At 39.8% G+C, this 23,307-nt stretch overlaps 3 protein-coding genes across 3 annotated transcripts in view; 1 reads left to right on the top strand and 2 right to left on the bottom strand.

Annotated features, from left to right (window-relative positions):
- The window catches only part of adck1 (aarF domain containing kinase 1), an 89,193-nt gene extending 80,959 nt beyond the window's left edge, over positions 1-8,234 (bottom strand). Inside the window, exons 1-2 of the mRNA XM_053434340.1 lie at positions 8,040-8,234; positions 5,969-6,108 (exon numbers count right to left, since the gene is read on the bottom strand). Of these exons, the coding sequence (XP_053290315.1) occupies positions 5,969-6,100 (132 nt within the window). The 5' untranslated portion in view covers positions 6,101-6,108; positions 8,040-8,234. The remainder of the gene's footprint in view (positions 1-5,968; positions 6,109-8,039) is intronic.
- Positions 8,235-8,947: 713 nt separating this feature from the next.
- slirp (SRA stem-loop interacting RNA binding protein) lies at positions 8,948-11,658 on the bottom strand. The gene is made up of 4 exons (XM_053434790.1): positions 11,551-11,658; positions 10,969-11,027; positions 10,629-10,736; positions 8,948-9,342 (listed from the first exon to the last, which is right to left on the bottom strand). The coding sequence occupies exons 1-4, from the start codon at positions 11,615-11,617 to the stop codon at positions 9,274-9,276; spliced, it is 303 nt and encodes a 100-aa protein (XP_053290765.1). The 5' UTR covers positions 11,618-11,658; the 3' UTR covers positions 8,948-9,273.
- An 83-nt stretch (positions 11,659-11,741) lies between these two features.
- Positions 11,742-23,055, top strand: alkbh1 (alkB homolog 1, histone H2A dioxygenase). The gene is made up of 6 exons (XM_053434788.1): positions 11,742-11,985; positions 14,412-14,520; positions 16,366-16,528; positions 17,209-17,299; positions 21,703-21,896; positions 22,063-23,055. The coding sequence occupies exons 1-6, from the start codon at positions 11,848-11,850 to the stop codon at positions 22,514-22,516; spliced, it is 1,149 nt and encodes a 382-aa protein (XP_053290763.1). The 5' UTR covers positions 11,742-11,847; the 3' UTR covers positions 22,517-23,055.
- The last annotated feature ends 252 nt before the right edge of the window (positions 23,056-23,307 follow it).

Consider the following 23,307-nt stretch of genomic DNA (forward strand, 5'->3'; position numbering starts at 1 on the left):
GATGAATAAGGCAGTTCTGAAGGCAAAAACGGGTCAAACCAGGTACTAGCAAGGTGTACCTAATAAAGTGGCCGGTGAGTGTTTTTTGAGAAACGCACTGTTAGAGAAAATAAATTTATTTCAGTTTCTTGGAAATCCAAAGACTTGAGAGTACTGAACAATAATACAGATACAAATAAATCGAATCAACATTTGTCCTTCTTGGCTTTTTTTATTTATGAATCATTGGAAAACATATCTTCTACTACATATACTTTGATAAAAAAACGTATACATCTCTATCTCTCTACATGAAAATATTTCAGTATGTGTTCAAGTACAGTGCATCATGGGCACTTTTTCAATGAGGGGCAATTCGGGGTCCCCCTCTAACCAGAAGGTCGGTGATTCGATCGTAGATGGGAAAGTCTGCGATCGTATCACTGACCTGCTGGTTAGAGGATGACCGCTCTACCCCCTTGGCATCAACCAGCCGTAGAGCGGATCTGACCTTCTAAGAAGAAAGATTTATGACATGTGTCAGTGAGGCCTTCAGCCAATCAGGGCAGAGTTGTGTCATCACATAATTTGTCAACAGGTGCCACAATGGGAAGAGGACAACTGTGTGGTCTGACTGCTACATTGCTCGGAAGACCTGCACATTTGATTATACAGTGCATCCGGAAAGTATTCACAGCACTTAACTTTTTACACATTTTGTTATGTTACAGCGCTATTCCAAAATAGATTCAATTAAATGTTTTCCTCAAAATTATACACAAAATACCCAATAATGATAACTTGAAATCGTTTTTTTGAAATTTTTGCTAATTTATTAAACATAAAAAACAAAAAGATCACATGTACATAGGTATTCACAGCTTTTGCCATGACACGCGTTGCCATGACACCTGTATCCACTGATCATCCTTGAGATGTTTCTACAACTTGGTTTGAGTCCACCTGTGGTAAATTCGGTTGAATGGACATGATTTGGAAAGGCACACACCGTCCATATATATGTCCCACAATTGACAGTGCATGTCAGAGCAAAAACCAAGCCATGAAGTCCAAGGAACTGTCTGTAGACCACCGAGACAGGATTGTATCGAGGCACAGATCTGGGGAAGGGTACAGAAAAATCTCTGCAGCATTGAAGGTCCCAATGAGCACAGCGACCTCAATTATCCATCAATGGAAGAAACTTGGAACCACCAGGACTCTTCCTATAGCTGGCCACCGGGCCAAACTCAGCGATCGGGGGAGAAGGGCCTTAGTCAGGGAGGTGACCAAGAACCCGATGGTCACACTGACAGAGCTCCTGCGTTGCACTGTGAAGAGAGGAGAACCTTCCAGAAGGACAACCATCTCTGCAGCACTCCACCAATCAGGCCTGTATGGTAGAGTGGCCATAAGGAATCCACTCCTCAGTAAAAGGCACATGACAGCCCGCCTGGAGTTTTGGACAACTGTGAAGGTCCTTGAGTGGCCCAGCCAAAGCCCAGACTTGAACCAGATTGATCATCTCTGGAGAGATCTGAAAATGGCTGTACACCGACGCTCCCCATCCAACATGAATTGAGAAGCATGCAAAGAAAACTTCCCAAAAATAGATGTGCCAAGCTTGTAGCACTATACTCAAAAAGACTTGAGGCTGTAATTGCTGCCAAAGGTGCTTCAACAAAGTATTGAGCAAAGGCTGTGAATACTTATGTTCATGTTAAATTTTTGTTCTTTATTTTTAAGAAATTTGCAAGAAATTTCAACTAACTTTTTTCAATTTGTCATTATGGGGTATTGTGTTAAGAATTTTTAGGGGAAAAAATGAAATAAATCCATTTTGGAATAAGGCTTTAACATAACAAAATGTGGAAAAAGTGGAGTGTTGTCAATACTTTCCGGATGCACTGTAGTTCCTGGCGATTTTAATGAACAAACATTTTAATCAACCAGATCCAAGGGTGGAAGATCCTAAGCTGTGAAGTAAAATTGCTATGTTTTGTTTGATATTTTCATAAGTTTTAAACAATTCCCTAACATGAGCTTCCATGTTCACAAGAAACATGGATGGATGGATATGCGGCCAGAGGGACTACCCGAAAACATAACAATAATAAAAGCAGTTACATGATAAGACAGAGTGTTTCTGCTGCAAATCATAGAAGCAAATAAAACCCATTCTGTCTGAGAAAGGTCTAAAGAAAAAGGTTAAATAGGCCTATCTTTTGGGGCTGTGCAATTAATTGGATTTTTATCGTGATTTGGGTCAAACAATCTCCAAACTAATTTAATCGAGTTGAAACGATTTATTTGGCATTTGGGGTAATGGTTGAGGCTCCTATGTATCGGTCACCTATCCACCTGGCCATAGGTGAGTAGTAATTATTCTTATGTGAAAAATGCCATGAGGGTTAGATTAGTGATGATACTCAGTGAACCAGATAATGCCTGGTTTACACCTGGCGCTGATGCGCCGCACCATTCTCAAGCGCGCAGCCGTCTGGCTTTTCACACCTTCTCAGTATTTTTTTAGAGAGATATACTGAATAAATGCATCATGTTTTTAAACTCAAAAGTAATCGTTTGAATAATCGTGATTTCAATATTGTCCAAAATTATTGTGATTATGATTTTTTCCATAATCGAGCAGCCCTACTATCCTTCCAAAATGCTGCAACATTTGCCAAGTAACAGTAAAGCTCCAATAATGTGAAAACATTCAGACCAGGTATCAATATCTGTCCTGAGCGATCCAATGACAAGTGGTCAGCATTTAGTTCGATGTGAACACACCTAAATGCATCCTGCAATCCGATAACTCAAACTTTCTTCTCAGCTGACGCAACAGTTTCACATGAATTAAAAGTTTTGAATCACTCGACAGTGAAAATACACTAATTTGTTTTGTGGCCACCATCTCGATATCGACACTGATTACCATATTATGATTGATATTTTTCTTGGATTGGTAAAAATCTTTCTTTACAGTACAGCTGAATGAGATTAATTTAGCCCATCTCTACCTCTCTCTCTTGCTCGCTCATCCACACACACAGACACAAACAGTGACATCGGACACATCAGTAAGCTCAGTCTGGCTTAATTTGTGTTTAGCAAACAGATATGAAATGTTTGTTTGTATATAGAGCGGGGATGTGAGATCTGATCACAATAGTCACAGGAGACACATTCAGCACACATTTTAAATTCCAGGTATAAACAGACCAACTTAATGCTGACCATGTATGATCTGATCTCTAAGGACGGATGTTAATACCCAAGTCTGATCAGGGCCTAATTTCACAAGTCATTATTCTGTGGGTGTGGTTAACTTTCCATTGTGTTAATAGTCTCTACCTAAAGTCCGACAAGACACATCAATGAGTGTTCATTTGCATTATCGTAGCTGTAAACAGGTAAGGTAATGGTAGGTAAGTAATTCTTATCTATAAAAAAACTTTTCTTCACTGAAATCGTTTGTCTCTCAGGAGGAACCTATATAACAAGAGTCACTAACAGACGGACCTGGTCGGCTTCCGGACCCAGAAGCCGTCCCGTACGGACCCCTGACCTACAGCCAAAACAGAAGTTAATGATTTAAAACCTGACAGGGCCCTTCTATTTGGAACCGGCGCAGCTTTTGTAGTCTTTACGGTAGTGGTTTAGCAGATTAGGAAACGCACAGACCAATTGCATGTCAGTTAAGATATTCCACGAGATACTACTCAGCCAATCAAGTCTGTGCATTCCGGGCGGTTAACATTGCGACTCTACAATTCAGACACATAAGAGAGTTAGAGGCAAGTTACACATGAAAAGACAGTAGAAAGAAAAAGAAAGATAGCGATACAGTTAGAGAAAACAAAGGGAGAAATACAGACGATTGAGCCAGAGAAAGTTGAGAAACAGAGGAGTGAGACAGAGAAAGTTGAAAAAACAGGAGTGAGACGGAGAAAATGCGAGAACCAGAGGAGTGAGACGGAGAAAATGAGAGAAACAGAGGAGGGAGACGGAGAAAGTGGAGAAAAAGCAGTGAGACTGAGAAAGGGAGAGAAACAGACGAAAAGAGTGGGGGAGTAGGTTATAAGAGGGGAAGAAAGTGATTCTAAAACTGTTCAATTGTTAAGATGTGTTTAGATTTATTATCTGTAAAATTGGTTGAGACTTTTGAGTCAAGATGTGAAACAAAAAAAATTGAAATTATAGCTTTAGCTCCCTTTATTTTATTTCTGAAGTTAAGCCCTTTATTTGAACAGCAAAATTTCATATTTGATTTATTTTCTCGTTTTTGAAATGCAGCTCTACTTTTATTTAGTTAATGAGAGAACATTATACATATCTGCAATCAGATGTTGATACAACTACTAGTCCACTTTAATATATATATCACACTAAATAGTTAGACATTATGATTTTCCGCTAGCCTGGATGCCAGACGAACTTAGCCCCGCCCACAACATTTGAGGTCGGGAAGTTCGGTCTGGAGTCGCTCCGTTGGGGAGAAATTATGCCCGGTACGAAATCGACCGGGCCAATCAGATTGTCAGGGCGGGCTTTATACGATGATGGACAGATGATCAACGGTAACGTAATCAACCACGTCATCAAAGTGCGCTTAGGTTGAATGCCTGCCGCTGGAGAGCTGAGATGTGTAGATGCTGCATTTGAGTCTGTTTTAGAAGACATCCACAAAGCATTCATTCTGAAAGAGGAACAGAGAACGCGGAGGCGACCCCAAAGTGCCGCGCCGCTAAACCCTATCGCGCCGGCGCTTGGCTGTTCACACCGGACGCTGAAGCGACGCTGAACCGCCGGGCAGCGCTAATAATATCACCCGTTGATCCAGTAGTATAAAAGCATATACTTACTTGTTGCTCCAACATTAAGCAACATCATCCCAACATTTGTCTTTTTTGGTGTTGTCTTTATACAACATGTTCCGAGGATCATACAACTCACTGCACTTCTCCACTTCAATTATTAATTTAATGTCATCCATGTTGAAGAACTTCTCCGCTGTTTGCTCCGTTAAATGTCGGGTGTCGAGGGTAAATTACGTATTCTCCACTCAAGCCTATGTGGAGAATACGTAGCCCCCCCTCTCTCTCTCTTTTTATCTTTATCACTGCTTGTGTGGCTGTGCCTGGCGCGATACACTCGCAGCAAGCGCAAAAAATAGACTCCACGCCGAAACGATCGCTGCACGGCGCGACGCAGCCTTGGCGCAGCGCGGTGCTTCAGCCTCCGGTGTGACCAGCACAAAGGTTTAACATGGGAGTGGATGGTGGGAGCCAGCTGTTATTTAAGGCTTGGCGCTGCGCTTCAGCGTCCGGTGTGACCAGCACAAAGTTTTAACATGGGAGTGGATGGGAGCCAGCTGTTATTTAAGGCTTGGCGCTGCGCTTCAGCGTCCGGTGTGAACCCGGCGTTAGTAAATAACTCACAATGAGTCGCTTAACATACGTCACATACTACGTTGCTCTGATTGGTTGTAGGTCTATCCAATTGAGACAAGAGGCATTTTTTTTTCTGGTTCGGTTGAAACACGCCCCATAATCACAGCCCAATGGAGCGGTATCAGACTCACATTCTGACTAGAATTGTGAGTATGACAACGTCAGGCTAATTTTCCGCACCTCTGCTTCAAGAAATTGTCTCTAACTGGACCTCTTTCAATTTTAGTTGAATACCCCTGCTATAGTAGTTTCTGATCTGGTGGTCAGGCTGTTGACAGGTTTTGATCTTAATATGATCATTAGCAGGTTAATTATGCAGATTACGTTTCATGACACCTGAAAACCTGAGTTAAGGCCAATAATAGCTAAAAAACTGGCTAATCCGTTACTCTTGCTTCATGATACAGGTCCCTGGGTGGTAAAATTCATATCAAGCATCAAGGCAAACACATTAAGCATCTAAACTGTGGAAGTGCATCAAATCCAAAATCTCCAAATCAAGACAGTTGGGGCAGAGGTGTGAAATTACTCACAGTGGCAGCGGCTCGTCCAAAGCGGATGATACTGAGGTCATTGAGGTCCAGCTGTCTGCTATGCAGATAAAACCCAGACGAGGCAAATGCCACAGTAGCCAGAGAGGAGACTTTGAGGAGTCGACCAGCCATCAGAGGCTCTGCAGGGAAAACAACAAGAGTCGGGCAAGTTCACAAAGTGTTTAAGAGTTTATAACGCAATGTTTCATCTGTAGAAAACATGTAAAGCAAAGGAGAGTGACTTTTCAGTAAATTATATACTATTTCCCCCTGTGGTGGTCAAGCATTCAGACCTCTACTGTTCTCTTGGTTTATGACAAATGCCTCTGCTAATGTTCAGTGTTAAGTCAACACCGATAGACACAAGATGGATGCGGAACTCATGCGTCACATTGATTTGAGTGTAAACCAGCAACAGTGAACCCAACTGCTGTGCAAGTTTTTGGCCATGCGGTTCTTCTCACCAGCACACACTTTGTGGTGCACACAGTCCTTACCCCACTTCTACTGAGGATCCAATATGCAGCTGCCGGTTAAAGACATACTACTCAAAATAGAGAGAAATACTTATTGTGTCATTGTTTTTTTTAATGTGGACAGAAATCTAGTGATGGCACAGCCTCATTTCCCAGATCTGAAACAATGACTATTTATGGACGCATCCTTCAAGGAATCAACTATTATTGCTGTCACTAATGCCATAACAAATCTCCCAATGAAATATCTGAATTTGTTGACCTTTTTTAAAGCCTCCTAGATCTTGTATCAGAGCCATTGGTCACCTGTTCCCATCAGAAAACTTTCTGACTTTAGTTTAGAAGACTGTCATCGTTTCGCTTCAAATCGTTGCTTGTGAGACAGTCCACAGCTCTGCTTCGATATCTGTAAGGCCGCGTGACTAGAGACAGTAGTTCAGTCTTGGTGTTCAAAGCTGTATGTATGAGGGAAGTTCCGAAGTGAAAGGGCCAATCAAGATAAATCAAATCATTTACAGTTTTCCAATGTTAAAAAGGAAGAGTATGAAAATGATGTTCCCCACCTACACTACTATGTAGTTTTTGTAGTTGACTGCTTATTATTAACTGGTACTGCAGTTGTTGACTGTCATATATGAATGTGCATTGTCTGATACTATGCTAGCCCATGTTACTTAATGTACTTTATGTGTTCTGTTTCTGTTAGCGATCACAGCACATTTGTAATAATACTGAAAACATTTAGAGGCTGAAAACCCTCCTGACGTCTTTTTTTGGATGATGCGACAGCGCTGTCATGATGATTACTAAACCAATATAGAATCGATTTTTTTCCCCTAGAAACAAACGTATGTGGAGATGAAACTAATTTCTTAACTTTTATTAGAGCGATTACATCATTTTCCATAATTCTTCACTGGCAGCTAGGAGTCTCCAGTTCATAAAATATAGTCTCCAAACCCAAACTGAGGAGCTGCCATCACTGACACAAAACCTCGCTTGATTTTATTATTGCCCAGCCAACTGAAATTGGAAATTGGAGGAATTTCCCTTTAAATAAGCCGACTATGTTATATATCTGACATCTTAAAAAAAGTTGCCATATTGACATGAAGCAGGAGGTGAACACTAGTGTAACTGGTCTCTGTTCTATTTACATACAGCTATGTTAGTACCACCTCTGTTTACATGCTGTTTCATGTCAAAATGGCTGCCGTGAAAGGTTCTGTTTGGGCAAGGTTCTGTTTGGGCAGATACACATGTAATGTTCTTATATTACACAATACTACATAGTTGACATCACCGAAGCCACTTTTCAAGTCGACAGTTACAAACTCAGAGTAACTTCCCCCTGTCACTCTCTTATGTGACAACTGTGTTCCTGCAGAGCCCAGGAAGGAACATGTAGTGTAAGAGCTGCTTCACGGTTTGAGAGTCTCACGTTAAAGCTCATTTGAAAACACGTTGATGTACGGTTTACAGCGGCTGTTACCGAGAACACTTCTGTTATACAACTACACGCAGCCTTGTGTAATTTAAGACACATGTCATAGGAAATACACTCACATCTCCACACAGACAGAAAGCTAACTCACCAGTGTCTACACCACACGCGTTGTCTGACTTTCTCTAGCCGGTTTTGTTTCGACCTCTACGTCGGTTTACGACGTGAAAGCGAGGGACTCTGGGTAACGTAGTTCCAAGGGGGACGAATATCGTTCTGTCAACATGAACCACCACACCCGCTAAATACGCTGATTGACATGGAGACAACCTTCACGGTGCCCATCATTGGGTCAGGGTTTACTTATCACAGCACGAACGTGTTCTTTGATTGTCTCCGTTTAGCAGACTAAAAACTAGCGAGCTGGCGAAAACGATGACGTATTTAACACGCGCCACACGGTGATCAGCTGTTCTTCAAAGAGACTTTATTTACGGTCAATTCTAAACTAAAGTGATAGTAAAAAAAAAACTAATGTAACTGTGATAAAAGACCAAGACAAAATATTATAAATAAATACGTTAAAAAAATGAATAGTATCAAAAAATAAATAAATGTAAAATATTCACTTATATGCATTCCTTTCAGCTATGCTCAAACTTAAGATATTAAAAGAGGCACCTTGAGTCGTAAAACGAGTCAGGAGACCCATACATGTTTCTGATGCATGGATTGACCACACATCAAGAAGATTAAGTAATTTCCCTTTACATTATTCTTCTCAGCAGCAGCATGAACTGAGGAGTAAATAGGAACAATTTTATTTAACAGTTTAAAACTCATGTCAGTAAAATCCTAATTTCTTGAAAATCCCAATTAACACCCAGGTCAGTGGACAACAACGGAGGACTTAAACTGCTAAAACTTACAGGATGATTTGATCTGCCAGGAACTTTCACCTGTTCAGCCCACACAATGCTCAGTGGAATGAAATTACTCATACAAGATACAATTCTGAATTACAAATACAAACATATAAACAAAGAACAAAACACGCAATGGAGTATAACACTTTTTATTGCCTTACAGTGGAATGATGTATAATCTCAGCAGCTACCATCAACCAGCGACTGTTGACAATAACATGACTGAGAATAAATAAAGTCAATACTACTGGGAAACTTATTAAAACAATGACAACAAACCTAAGAACCAAATTTACTGAGGGTGTAATACAGAGACTTTGACATATAAAGTAAACACAACAATGCTGGTGTACTGCTTTAAGTCTTCCCTTAGTGCCTGAAAAGAATTGTACAGTTTTTGAAAACAAAGAAAAACAATAGCATGTCTTTGTGTCTTTGACACAGTAACACCAGAGAGCTTCACTCAGGTTCACTGCCTTTGTTGGATTTCTGCCCTGCAAATGGCCGTCTGTTCCTCTGAACCTGGAGCTAGAAACAAACAAGAGAACAAATCAATTAGGATATAGAGCAAACAGAAAATAAACTTTCGCATATATTTGACTCATATTTCTAATCTTTATTATTGCTTCTTTCATTTGAATGCAACATTTCCTGTCCATATTTTCAAATGAGCATAAATGTATAACATATATTTGGCCAAGGGTGCTTTAAATTAATAACATTTGGACTTATTTAAAAGAGTCATAAGTTAAGCAATTTGTGAAAAACTGAAAATAGTAGAATGAATATTAATATAAGATTAATAAAAGATACAGTGAGCTACGTATTTAACAAAATCATAAAACTATAAAAATTATATAAAAGCTTTGTTCTAATAAAACGCAGACATGAGTGACATGAAAAGGAGCCTGTTCACACCTGTTATTAACATCCATCCTTAGTAATTTGATCGCAAGTGGGCAGCTCTAAGTACAAGTCTGAACGAACTCAGACTCAATGAGTCTTCATATCTGGTCATTCAAACCACATGTAGAGGACAGAGACACGCGTGACCACATTCTCTGTAGTAGCAGTGCGAACGTGAATATCTCTTGGGTCACATATGAAGAAACACTAACACCCGAGGCCACACTGGATGCGTGAGAAGCGCCTGTATTTCCCAGAATGTCTTTCTTTTCATTTTGGCCAGCACTACCTGTGTGAGATGTGTGTAGGTTACACCTATTTTCACCACATACCGCACATTACCGTTTCAATTTTGTTCTGTAAAATATGTCAAAAACATGAATATATGTAGTACTTCCTTCTTTACCATTTTAAAGTAAAACCACTCTAGTGTTCCTGTGGACTGAATACATTCATTTATGGTTTTCAGAAGGTTTTTAATTGTGAAATATTTGAAGGACCGATGAGAAGCTGCACGGCTTCATAAAGTAGAGTCCTGATGTACAGTTGACGTAGACTGCATAAGGATTTCTTAGTTTTTTCTTTTATTGGTAAAATCTTATTCAATAGTAGAGCTGCTTACAGTGCATCATTCAATCAGCTCCCACTGACTCGACTCCCTTCCTCTCTCTGGGTAAAAGCAACATAGTTTTAAACTTAGTTTTCACTAACAGAAATGATATACGTGTTGATTTGTAGGGGGACTAAAATGGAGGAGTAAAAATCTATCAGAAGTGGTCACACGAGACATTCTAATGTCAAGCATGAACAACCAAATGTGATTTGATCTCTTAGAAAGGATGTTAATACCAGGTTTTCACAGGGCCAAGAACAAAGACGATGGTGGGTGATGATGTTTTTACTTGTACCTTGGCTCCCTCCAGAATATGTGGGTCTTTCTCAATTGCATTGTTCAGTCCCTCCTCTGTCGAGAATCCAACCCAGCAGAAGCCTCTGTGGAAGCCTGTTTCTTTATCCTGGTACCACACACAGTACACAGTGAAACACAAGTGTAAGAATGAAACCACATATTAAATTTATTAGGACAAATAACTTCAGTTTTTGCAAGTTAAGGTTTTGTTTAGAAAGTGGCTGCCAGGAAGGAAAACATTGTTCACAAAATCGGAACATGAGCATTTGAGTAGGAATTAATAAATAGAAAATTAAGTATTAAACACTTTTAATCATCCCAATGCTGTGAAAACTTACAAATGGTAGAAGGCACTTCTTCACTGAGCCAAACTGCACAAAGTACTCTCTCATCTCCTCTGAAAAAAGAACACACACGTCATGTAATCAAGCACAATTCAGTTTTACTCGACTTCTTCTGAAACAAATGTACCTGAGCATATGTCTCTCATGCACTGATTTTACAGTGTGTGTAATCCGGCTAAGATTAAGGTTGTGTTATACAACACATCCTACATATGTTACAGCTTTTTATGGAGTTTTTATTATAAATGTACACATACTGACGATAAGGTTGAAACATCATCTCTGAAACACGACACAGTACAGCATGTTAACCTTCATGAGAGACCCTTGAATTGCATTCCACCAGTTTTAGCTGGGTGTGGTGAATAAAGTGGAAACTGAGTGCAGAGTATTTTAGTATTCTAGAGGCAAGAGGCAGGCGGCTCTGCGATTCAATTTTAAAACATCACCCTCCTCGCATGCTTGAGCTGATAGCTGAAGATACACCACAGCAGCACAATAAAGAACGACCACTACAGACACATTCATCGCTTCAAATAAATCTGAAAGACAAATTAAAAAGCTGAATTAACTCACTGCTGGCTACGGTCCAAGGTATTTTAGACACGAAGACCTCGAAAACTTTCTTAGCTGGCGCCGCCATGTTGAGTCCTTGAAATTTCCCTTTGACCTATGACGTGATATCACGTGACAAAAACGTATACGTCATGCATCCACTGACTCTAAAAAAATATATATATTATTATTGTTAGACTGTTTAGCTTTAATAACAAACATTAGATGGCAGCACTATGCCGTTGAAGCGTCTATTCTTTTAATCCGAAGAAGAAGATTCCCGTTGAAGCATAGCGTTGAAAGGCGAGTTACGTCATCATGGCCAAGATGGCAGCCTCCATGGTGGAGAGTGGAGAAGACGCATTTCGTAAAATATTTAAGTTCTACAAGAGAAGAAACCCACCGCCAGATTTCAGCGACGTCATTGACTTCTCAAGAGGTGTACCGAGTGACAAGGTGAGTGGAATGTTACGAGAAGCACGTTGTTGACGCTGAGTGACAGGTTTGTTCACCGTGCACATTCAAGTTTGTAGACACATCTCCAGTGGTGTTATTTATAACTAATAGCAGCCACTGGACGTTACTCCAGTTCTGCGAGTGTGTTTGTAACATGGAACCATCAGAATGAAAGTGAAGGCGAGGCATTATAAGTGATCAGAGTAAATAACCTAACCAGTCTCCACATGAAACTCTCCCAGGTCATAACTAACCTGAAGACGAACATTACTTGTACTAAAAAAAGCATTATCTTATAAAACTGTACTGGGATCACACGGATATCCCCTACAGAACATTGGATAAACTTAAATTCACACGTCTTGTTTCATTATGTTAACATATTCGAGCCAACGGTTTTTACCTGTTAATTAGTTTATACTGTCTACAGCTTTTAAATATATATCACTATTTGCTAGTTATAACATTTCTATGAGATTTGGTTATGAGTGATGTATGAACAAAGCCCTCATAAAAAAAAAAAAAAACTCTAGAATAAAGATAGGAACTGGCACTCAGTAGAGCGTACACATGTCCCCTTAAATCCAATCAACTTGCACCAAATTACACACACTTATAGATATTCTTTCCCTATGTTTGAATGATTATTATCATCATGATCCAGGCATGATTCCCTGGGAAACCTGTGAAAATGTTGAAAATATCACCATCTCTCAATGTTATATTAAGAGAAAAATTCCTGGATCTGCTACAAATTTTTTTTTTTTTAATACTTTATTTACAATTTTCAGATACATAACAAAGTGTGGACAAGACATAATACAAATTCACAAACAAAAACAAAACATAGGGTAACAACACACAACAAAATAAAAACAAGCTGCCAGACAGATTACTCATTTACATATATGGTCTTTCGGGAATGTTCTCACGATAGCCCTATCTAAAAGATAGGACCAGGTAAAACGAATAAGTGAACAGATCAATATACTATATCGTAGCCAGGTAGGTTACGTTTTTTTTTTTTTTGGAGTTAAAGAAATATTGCACTGCGCCAAAGCAGGTCCCCATGTTCTCTCAAACCTTTTCTGTGTGTTGCCTTTGTGGTGATGCAGTTTTTCCATTTGAATAACAGAGAACATCTCGTTAAGCCAGTGTGTGAAGCAAGGTGGAGAAGTAGACTTCCAAGTCAGAAGAATAAGTTTCTTTGCGACCACCATCCCGAGATGAAGAGCAGTTTGTGTGTCATAAGGAGCTACAAAACTTAATGAACTATACCAACGATATCCTTCCACCAAGTTTAATGGAAGTCCGTTTAGTTTTTGTGTAATATTGCTCACAAATGGGTAGGAATGAAAACATCCTTGGCAACCTTGAAACTGGAAGGTTTGCTGACTGTAACAATGATACTGTTTTAGTGAAGATTTCTGCCTCAGGATATTAGACAAATGTCATTATTATAGTAGTAGTAGTTGTAGTCAATTTAATGACTCAAACAGATGTATTGATGTTTGATTAACACCTGTTCTCTTTTCAGTGGACTGAAATAAGAGATGTTGTGGAAACAAAATAGCCCAACCTCAAAGTTGGTCTCAGTGGGAGAAGTACTCTCATCCATTAATAACCCAACGTAGAAGCAGAATGAGTTGTCTGACATTATACCTCAAGCACAACATAACTGTAGTAACAAACATTTTTATCTTGGAGGCTAGCAGAACCATGGGACATAGATTACTAATGTAACACAGTATGAAAGAAGCTATAACCATCTTTCAGCAGATGTCTTGAAGTGCATTTGAAACAGGAATGAACAACTGCAAGTGCCACTGAACGTAAGATATATTGTGTTTTTTACCCAAATGGTTGCAATATCAGTGGGAAAAGATGTATTGGATTCACATTGTAGTCTTGTATAATGCAACAACAGAACAAACCTCTGCATTGGTCTCTCAAATGATCAGAAATAAATCAGCTTCTTTGTCAACATTTTATCTGAATTGTTTGGCAAGTCTACACAGTTGAAACTTAAAGTTGTAGTGTGTAGAAGATGGGGGAATCTACCGACAGTAATGTAATATAATACTCATAATTTCGTTTTAATGTTTTACATTACACGAAGGCCACTTCAGGAGGGGGAAGTGAAAGGCATTCAGCTGTTTACAATATTCAGATTTACCACTAGATGTCCCTAGAACCTACACAATGAAACTTTCATAGAGGGGGATGATTTGGAGACAAAGTTAGGCCATTCTTAATAGTGTGTGTGTGTGTGTGTGTGTGTGTGTGTGTGTGTGTGTGTGTGTGTGTGTGTGTGTGTGTGTGTGTGTGTGTGTGTGTGTGTGTGTGTGTGTGTGTGTGTGTGTGTGTGTGTGTGTGTGTGTGTGTGTGTGTGTGTGTGTGTGTGCGCGTGCACATGTGATTGATAGGTTATTCCAGCTAAACTGGACCTTGTTGCAGTGAGTGAAACAGATGCTGCCAGGGTTGGATTACAGCCTGTCAGAGACTGGAGAGCCTTCAGCCTGCAGGGCTACCCAGGTAAAAACAGATGGAGATACACAAAACATGGAGTTCTTGACATAAACCAAATACCAAGAGGGTGACACAGACTTAATCCAGTGCTTACTGGTGAGAAAATGTACATGGAGCAAAAATACAGATGGATGACAAATGAAAGGAAAATACAGTTGGGGGACCTATGACCAGGAGCAAAGAAGCTGACCAGTGTACTTCGAAGCCAAATTTGCTTATATCGGGGTAATTTCAGGGTAAATTCAGCGTTTCCGGTCATATGAAGCTCATTCACTTGTTATCGGTGGAAACCACCATGGCTAACCTGCTCCGGAGCAGGTTAAGTTAGAGATAAGAGATCAACCTGTCTAAAAGTTATTCCCACTGACCAATCAATTCCTTTTAATCATGACATAAGCGTTCTTAGAGGATGCCGTGGAGATGCACGTCACATTCTGTTCGCCATGGTGTACGATATTAGGTGCATTTGTGTTTATTGACTGGTAATTGCAAAGGTTTCCACTACAGTGTGTCCTCAAAGTCTGTGCAGAAATTGTGTCAAACTAAAGCTCATTATATAGGCTACATCATGTGATTTAGAGAAGCGTTTCATCGCTCATCAAGAGGCTTCTTCTCTACAGATCTTGTCAGTAAAGAACAGATTCATAGCCCGTGGCTCAGAGTTATTTATTTCATTCCCACACATTATTCTATTAATGTTTTACCAGCTGTTTTTTTCGCATTTAGCAGCTGTAACTGTGTTTGTCTTAGTCTGGATAATGTGTATGTTCTCCTCCTATTTTCTAATATAACAGTTTGATCTTCCTTGTGAAATATGCTGTCATTTCACTTGTCCATGTCTGCGATTGGTCATACGAAGTAGACACGCCCCTTTCATGTGCATGCATTCAGATCTTTATTAAGAAATCCTGGGTTGACTTAACAAATTGATAACCAACTTCCTGTGACTGACTGCGATTGTTAGGTTATGTTCAGCCCTGGAGGATCCTCAAAGAATAACAGGTTACTGGGTTCTCTCTAATAGAGAACGCATTATTCCAAAACGTAATAATAACAACTTCCTTTTAAAAGATTGTGTGTGTTAGAGCACACAGACAATATAAAACAACATAACATGAAAAATGAAGATATTGTCAAAATAGAGACCGCATAACATGTAAAAACAACATGACAGATCACACTTACCTTTTATAACAAGACAGGCTGTGAGAGCATCTAGGGGAGTCCTGCTTAAGGTAGCAGCTAGGCTCATAGGGTGCGCAACGTTTTATGATGTAGGGAAGAGCAAGGCTATGTATGGCTTTAAAAGTAATAAGAAAAAGTTTAGAATCAATTCTGAATTAAACATGTAGCCAGTGCAGTGTGGCGAGGATAAGAGTTGCTGTATATGATCTTGTGTCTTATGACCTAGAATAGAAGGAATGATACTAACCCAACCAATTATTCCTGAATTGGAGAAAGCATGTATATTACCTTGGTGATTTATGAGTAAAAATAATGAGGGCAGACCTATTTTTGCACAAATAACCGTCAGCTTTGGGGGGGACAGTTAAAATGAGCCAGAGGAATATTTACAATTTAAAAAAAAAAAAAAAAAAAAAAAATATTATTAGATTTATTTGACCATTTTGTAAAAGTATTTTCAATCATAACCGTATACTAACATCAGTCAATAGTCATTTCTAAACTTTCAAATTAGTACGGCGCCAGCAGCATTTCTAAACACCATTTTAAGTAGTGTGGGCGCCAGGCGTGTCCATAGCACAGCTGTATAACTATGTTTCAATGTTATGGAGCTTGTTTCACTTCCCTATACTGCGTTCCATTACCCTAATATTGTGTGTTTTTCAGGGTTCATCTTCATCTCCAACCCGTTCCTGCTGGGCTCCCAACCCTTCTGGGTACGACAGTGTTTGAAGACGTATCCTCAGAAACCCAATGTCTGCAACCTGGACATGCACATGTCTTCATCTGACACTCAGGACATCTGGGGCAAGAGCATACATGGCCTCAGGTGAGACTGACCTGGGCCATTTCAGCATTTTTGATCAAGCAAAAGGAAGCAGTGTCTTTGTTAAAACTAGTTTAAGCTCGCCACAGATCTTCTTGTGTAGTAAGAAAACAAGCATATTTCCCAAAATGCTGACTGCTCCTTCTAGGGCTGCACAATATTAGGAAGATATGCGGTATGATTTGCAATAAATAAATAAATAAACAAACAGTATCTGGTGCACAGCGCATAGCTCCACTAAGTCCAATTACAGTGTTAATTTTGGTGTTTTCATAACATTTTGTACAGTTTTTAGTGTCTCTGTCTGTAATTGACTGCTCTGTCATTCGCGCTGCCGACACCTCCTCCAGCTCCATACTTTAATTTAGGCGGTGCAAGACTGTTTTCAAATTCTATCATGTCATCATTTATCGCAGTTTGCGATGCGTCTGTCAGGCAATGTAGCCACCAGGCGTTGACAGGGAAGAAGTATTTGAAAGAAGAATGTGTGGAATAAAGGAAATTATATCTGTTGTCCTGCTGTAACATTGCCAAGGAGTGCAACGCTTAATCAGTGCACAACTCTTGCTCATTTAGATTTAAGCTTCTTGTTAGAAGCTTGTTTTGCTTAGTGACAGTGTACCGGTCCTGATTTCTAGCAGCTTGCCTATGTAAGTGTGCTCTGTTTTTGATTCCCTCCACAGCTGTCCTCCCTCTGGAAAGAGAGAACCAAAGACTCTACTGGAGAGGCTGCGCTGGGTAACTCTTGGATATCATTACAACTGGGATACCAAGGTTGGTGATACACCCTTCTTTTTCTCAGGCTATTCCGTCCATACCAACATATGTTGTTTGATAATGCATTAAATTACCTATGTTTATTGGAGATGTCAAGTGCTGCTTGCCCTTTTGTAGTTGTAGACACAGACACCCGTGTTCACTTCCTGATTAGGTCTAATCAGTCACGATGTATCCTTCCCTGATTTATAACACTCCTATCACTCGACCCTTTTTCAGAAGAAAGCAAATGGCATTAGCCTCGGCTACCAGTGGAGAAAGGACATTGATTACTGTTGTGATTATTATACTTTAAGCGTGACACCATTAAATGGTGTGCCTTTGGGTATTCAATCAATTTGGCTATCAGAAAAATATTGAATATTTATATAGAAAAAAATGAAATAACTAATTGAGTAAAATTACCTCGGGGCACAACTCCTCAAAGGAAGGGAAAGATAGCAAATGTATTGATTAAGTCTCATTAAAGTACTAACTACAAATTTGGAATTCTGATTTATCATTGAATTAATAAGTATAACCAAAATTTCCACATACACTACCGTTCAAAAGTTTGGGGTCACTTAGAAATGTCCTTATTTTTCAAAGAAAAGCACTGTTTTTTTCAATGAAAATAACATTAAATTACTCAGAAATACACTCTATACATTGTTGATGTGGTTAATGACTGTTCTAGGTGGAAACGTCTGGTTTTTAATGAAATATCTACATAGGTGTGTAGAGGCCCATTTCCAGCAACTATCACTCCAGTGTTCTAATGAAACATTGTGTTTGCTAATCGCCTTAGAAGACTAATGGATGATTAGAAAACCCTTGAAAACCCTTGTGCAATTATGTTAGCACAGCTTAAAACTGTTTAGCTGCTGAGAGAAGCTATAAAACGGGCCTTCCTTTTAGCTAGTTGAGTATCTGGAGCATCACATTTGTGGGTTCGATTATACTCTCAAAATGGCCAGAAAATTTGAACTTTCATCTGAAACTTGCCAGTCTATTCTTGTTCTTAGAAATGAAGGTTATTCAATGCGAGAAATTGCGAAGGAATTGAACATTTTCTACAACAGTGTGTACTACTCCCTTCAGAGAACAGCACAAAGGGGCTCTAAACAGAGTAGAAAGAGAAGTGGAAGGCCCCGGTGCACAACTCGGCAAGAAGACAAGTATATTAGAGTCTCTAGTTTGAGAAATAGACGCCTCACAGGTCCTCAACTGGCAGCTTCTTTAAATGGTACCTGCAAAACGCCAGTGTCAACGTCTACAGCGAAGAGGCGACTCCGGGATGCTGGCCTTCTAGGCAGAGGGGCAAAGAATAAGCCATATCTGAGACTGGCCAATACAAATAAAAGATTGATATGGTCAAGGAACACAGACATAAACAGAGGAAGATTTGAAAAAAGTGTTATGGACAGACGAATCAAAGTTTGAGGTGTTTGGATCTCACAGAAGAACATTTGTGAGATGCAGAACAGGTGAAAAGATGCTGGAAGAGTGCCTGACGCCACCTGTCAAGCATGGTGGAGGTAATGTGATGGTCTGAGGCTGCTTTGGTGCAGGTAAAGTGGGAGATTTGTACGAGGTAAAAGATTTTAAATAAGGAAGGCTGTCACTCCATTTTGCAACGCCATGCCATACCCTGTGGACAGCGCTTGATTGGAGCCAATGTCCTCCTACAACAGGACAATGACACAACGCACACCTCCAAATTATGCAAGAACTATTTAGGGAAGAAGCAGGCAGCTGGTTTGCTGTCTGTAATGGAGTGGCCAGCGCCGTCACCAGATCTCAACCCCATTTGGCTGTTGTGGGAGCAGCTTGACCGTATGGTACGCAAGAAGTGCCCATCAAGCCAATCCAACTTGTGGGAGGTGCTTCAGGAAGCGTGGGGTGAAATTTTTTACAGATTACTTCAACTAATTAACAGCTAGAATGCCAAAGGTCTGCAATGCTGCAATTGCTGCAAATGGAGCATTCTTTGACGAAAGCAAAGTTTGAAGAAAACAAATTATATTTCATATAGAAATCATTATTTCTAACCTTGTCAATGTCTTGACTATATTTCTATTAATTTTCCAATATATTTGATAAATAAAAGTGTGAGTTTTCATGGAAAACACGAAATTGTCTGGGTGACCCCAAACTTTTGAACGGTAGTGTAAGTAGTTAGCAAAGTTGAAGGAAATGGAGTTCTTGACAGTGTAGAGGTTGGAAAAACATTTATTATGAAAATGATAAAAGTATAAACACACAAACTAACGAACTAAGTGTAATTACTAAATACATGTGTGTGTGTATAAGTGTACTTTCAAAATGGCTGCTGGCCACTATGAAGACTGTGTGGGGTGTTGGTACCAGGTTAAAGGAAGTAGTTAGTTGCATGCAAAGAAAGAATATGATTCTATGAAGAGCAAAGCAGAACTAACATTTGCTTTATTAACGTAATACCAAATATTACAACATCACAAATCAAACTTATAAAACAACATATGAATATAATTCAACAGTCCTGTCCATAGCCTAATGTAATTATTAAGCCCAGTCGTGTTATCAGTCCATGAAAAGGGGGAAAAGGTTAATGTGCGGTTTGAAGTCCAGTGAAGTGGTCGTGCTGGTTTGTGGCTTCTGTTGATGTAGTTCTGCTGGCAAGACATTTTGTCGATGCAGCTCTCTGAAGTTCTAAGGCAGGCTCTCTCGTCGCTGCCTTTCTGAATGTTTTAGCAGTCTGCTCAAGCTAGGTGGAAGTGTTTGGTTAGGGAGAGTTTCTCCCTGGCTGGTTGAGCAGGAGAGCTACACCTCTCGTCCAGGAGAAGTGAGTAGAAAGAGAGGGAACTAGACTTATATAGGCCTGGTGACCTCAATACTAGTCCCAACTCTACAAACACTTGACTTTGGTAGAAGCGATTTTATAAAACTACAACCTCCTATATGTGCAGGAGCCAAAATGATAATGAGGTTTTCCGATAAAACCTTTGTTTGGACAGAGATCGTCTTAGTTGCCTTAGAACATCCTCATCACGTTCATTCATATCTACAGAGTAGGGCGACTGTGGCTGAGGGGTAGAGTGGTCGTCCTCCAACCGGAAGGTCGGCAGTTCAATCCCCAGTCTGACTCATCTGCATGCAAAAGTGTCCTTGGGTAAGATGCTGAACCCTGAATGCCCCCCCCATAGAATAACAAAGTGCTGCGAATAGATGCACTGTATGAATGTGTGTGTGAATGTAAAACTGTACTGTAAAGCGCTTTGAGTGGTCATCAAAACTAGAAAAGCGCTATATAAATACAAAACCATTTACCATTAATATACAGCTTACCTCCTTTTGGCAGTAGGTGGTGCTATCGCTATCACTTTACTAGTGTAATAGATCTATTCAGGTCAAAACACTGTTCTCTCTTCAGATCGTATTCATCTTTCATCTTTGCATCTAAGACATCAAAGGATTCTAGCATCTCTTACACTGGGACATTAAAGCAAACTGACAACAAAGAATTATTTGCTTAATTAATCCTTTGAAGTGTTTTTTTATATATACAGCTCTTCACTGACCTGGTTGCAGTCAGTGATGAGGAATACTTCCAAGTGTAAGATGTTCCAAAAACAAGAAATTGCCTGTTGCCACCAGGGGGAGCTGTGATTTTAATTCATAATTTCTGTGTAGATGGCATCAGGCCGGGACTCGGCTTACATGTAAATTTTGGAGTCGATTGCACAATGTATGTCTGAGATACAGAACATCGTGTTTTGATGGCGTGTAATCAAACTTTTACACCATGCCACGATCATTTCCTGCAAACTTTGGTTTGAATTTGAGCATGTCTAGGACCTGAAAAGCCCAAAAGGGAAATACAAATCCTTCGAAATACATTAGGGCCTCCCACGGTAGGTGCTCGGGCCCTAATAAAAAATTCTAAATGTGCAGATGAGATTAAAGAAACTCCTGGAGGTTTATGGTAGGAATCTCACATCAATAAGCATTATTCACAAATACAGAAATAATGAAACCCGAAAAAGTTCAAAAGGCTAAAACTTGACAATCCACTGATAAAGAAGATTAAATGAGATAAAAGATTGTGTGTGTTAGTTAAGTGATATTGTGTGCACATATTACTGAGTCTGTATATGAACATATTACATTCCGTACAGCAGCGTTGTCCACTTCATAATTCCTTTTTTATTCTTACACAGTTTATGAGATGAGGGCTGGAAGGAATATCCACACATCCAGACCGTCATTGAGTAAATCATTTACTAGATTTTAGTCTATTTATAATTTTGTTTTGAGTACTTTTGGTTATCTGGGACCAAGTTTGTACATATGAAGAAATAAATCACTTATAGCAACATATCTCTTCACATTGCTTTACTTGTGTAATGGACCAAGTGTTTCTTTTATTGTTCCATTCACAGACTTACTCTGCAAACCATTACACTCCATTCCCAGCTGAGCTGAACCAGCTGTCCTTCCAAATAACAGCCGCCTGTGGGTTTCCAGGATTTAATGCAGAGGCTGGAATCCTCAACTACTACAGATCAGATTCCTCTCTAGGAATCCACGTGGATGAATCTGAACTGGATCACAGCCGGCCGCTGCTGTCATTCAGGTGAGAGGGGCGAAAAGTCCGCTGAGAGGATGGAATTCTTCCACCCTTGTAGAGTTTTCAAATCCTGATGCCTTTGTTTTATTGCACCAGTAATCCAGACTGCAGTTTGGTTAACCACAGAAAAATATTGCCACCCCTTAACTCTACATCTTATTTTTTTTAATAGTTTTGGGCAATCAGCCATCTTCCTCCTGGGAGGTACATGCAGACATGACCCCCCCACTGCTATGTACATGCACAGTGGGGATGTGATGGTAATGTCGGGACAGAGCCGCCTCCTTTACCATGCTGTCCCACGCATCATCCCAGCGCCAGAGGGACATACTGCTTTAGAGATGGAAGGCTACAGCCTGGCCTCATCCCTGCGGGACAGCACTGTGGTGGAGCAGATGTCAGAGCAGGACTGGGCAGTGTGTTCCAGGTACATCCAGAGCTCCAGAGTGAATGTGACCATCAGACAGGTACTGGGGCCCGGACAGAGCTTTCCAGAAACACCCTCTTTTCACCACAGGACTGATGCAGGCCAGACAGACGGATACCATGAAGGATCAGTGGATGGAGAGAGGTCGAAGAGAAAGAGGAGTAGTAGCTGTGACTTTGTTGATATTGGAAAGACATGAAAGTGACGAAGGAATCATTTCATTATTTACATTCTATATTACACACCTTTGATAAAGTTAATGCTCAGCTGAGTTTGTCTAACAAGCAGCTTCCACAAGACCACATTTTGACAGAGACAATGTTACACTGGAATATTTTGTTTTAACTGAGCTAGGGGCTAAGAAGCGGAACCCTTATTCAGGAGGACCATTTGTGAAGTAGCCGTGCTGCCGCTGTTGGACCGCCAAAACCAGACGATGTAAAATTGGTCAAAACTGTCAGTTTGTGTCAAAAAAACACTGAAAGATATTGGCTGAAACCAGCTTCGAGTAACTTCATCATCTGACATCAACTACCTAAAATAATAAGTTAAAATACTAAAATTATAAATTTTTTGGGAAATACGATTGTTTTATATAACGGAAACTGTATATACCAGTATTGAAAGAATACATAGGTGGCCATATATGGTGTCAATTCACCATATCCTACTGTACATTTCAAAATATTGGTTTCCCTTTTATTTAGATGTGTTTTATTAAAGCCTCTCTTAAAGTCACTGCACTTTCTTGACTCTTCTTCCCAGTCTTTTTAAATTGAAGTTTTCAGCTGACAGAGGGCAACTTAGATTTCCTGCTCATATGCCAGTTTATGTTGTAGTCTGGTCTTTAGACTAAATGTTTAAACTAGTCTCTATTCTAACAACTAGAGATAAGTTAAACTTTTTAGATCTCCATTTTAGGTTTATAGGTTAAGCTATACATTTTCAAACAAAATCATATTCGTATGGATGGTGTGTGTCTTGCTAACC

This window comes from Pleuronectes platessa, chromosome 11 (genome assembly GCF_947347685.1).
Source record: "Pleuronectes platessa chromosome 11, fPlePla1.1, whole genome shotgun sequence".
Classification (NCBI taxonomy): domain Eukaryota; kingdom Metazoa; phylum Chordata; class Actinopteri; order Pleuronectiformes; family Pleuronectidae; genus Pleuronectes; species Pleuronectes platessa.

Coding starts and splice junctions, on each gene's coding strand:
- slirp (XM_053434790.1), bottom strand. CDS start 11,617: ATGGCGGCGCCAGCTAAGAAAGTTTTCGAGGTCTTCGTGTCTAAAATA. Junction 11,028..11,550: donor ACCTTGGACCGTAGCCAGCA/GTGAGTTAATTC, acceptor TTCTTTTTTCAG/AGGAGATGAGAGAGTACTTT. Junction 10,737..10,968: donor AGAAGTGCCTTCTACCATTT/GTAAGTTTTCAC, acceptor GTGTGGTACCAG/GATAAAGAAACAGGCTTCCA.
- alkbh1 (XM_053434788.1), top strand. CDS start 11,848: ATGGCCAAGATGGCAGCCTCCATGGTGGAGAGTGGAGAAGACGCATTT. Junction 16,529..17,208: donor AAGAGCATACATGGCCTCAG/GTGAGACTGACC, acceptor TTCCCTCCACAG/CTGTCCTCCCTCTGGAAAGA. Junction 17,300..21,702: donor ATTACAACTGGGATACCAAG/GTTGGTGATACA, acceptor TTCCATTCACAG/ACTTACTCTGCAAACCATTA.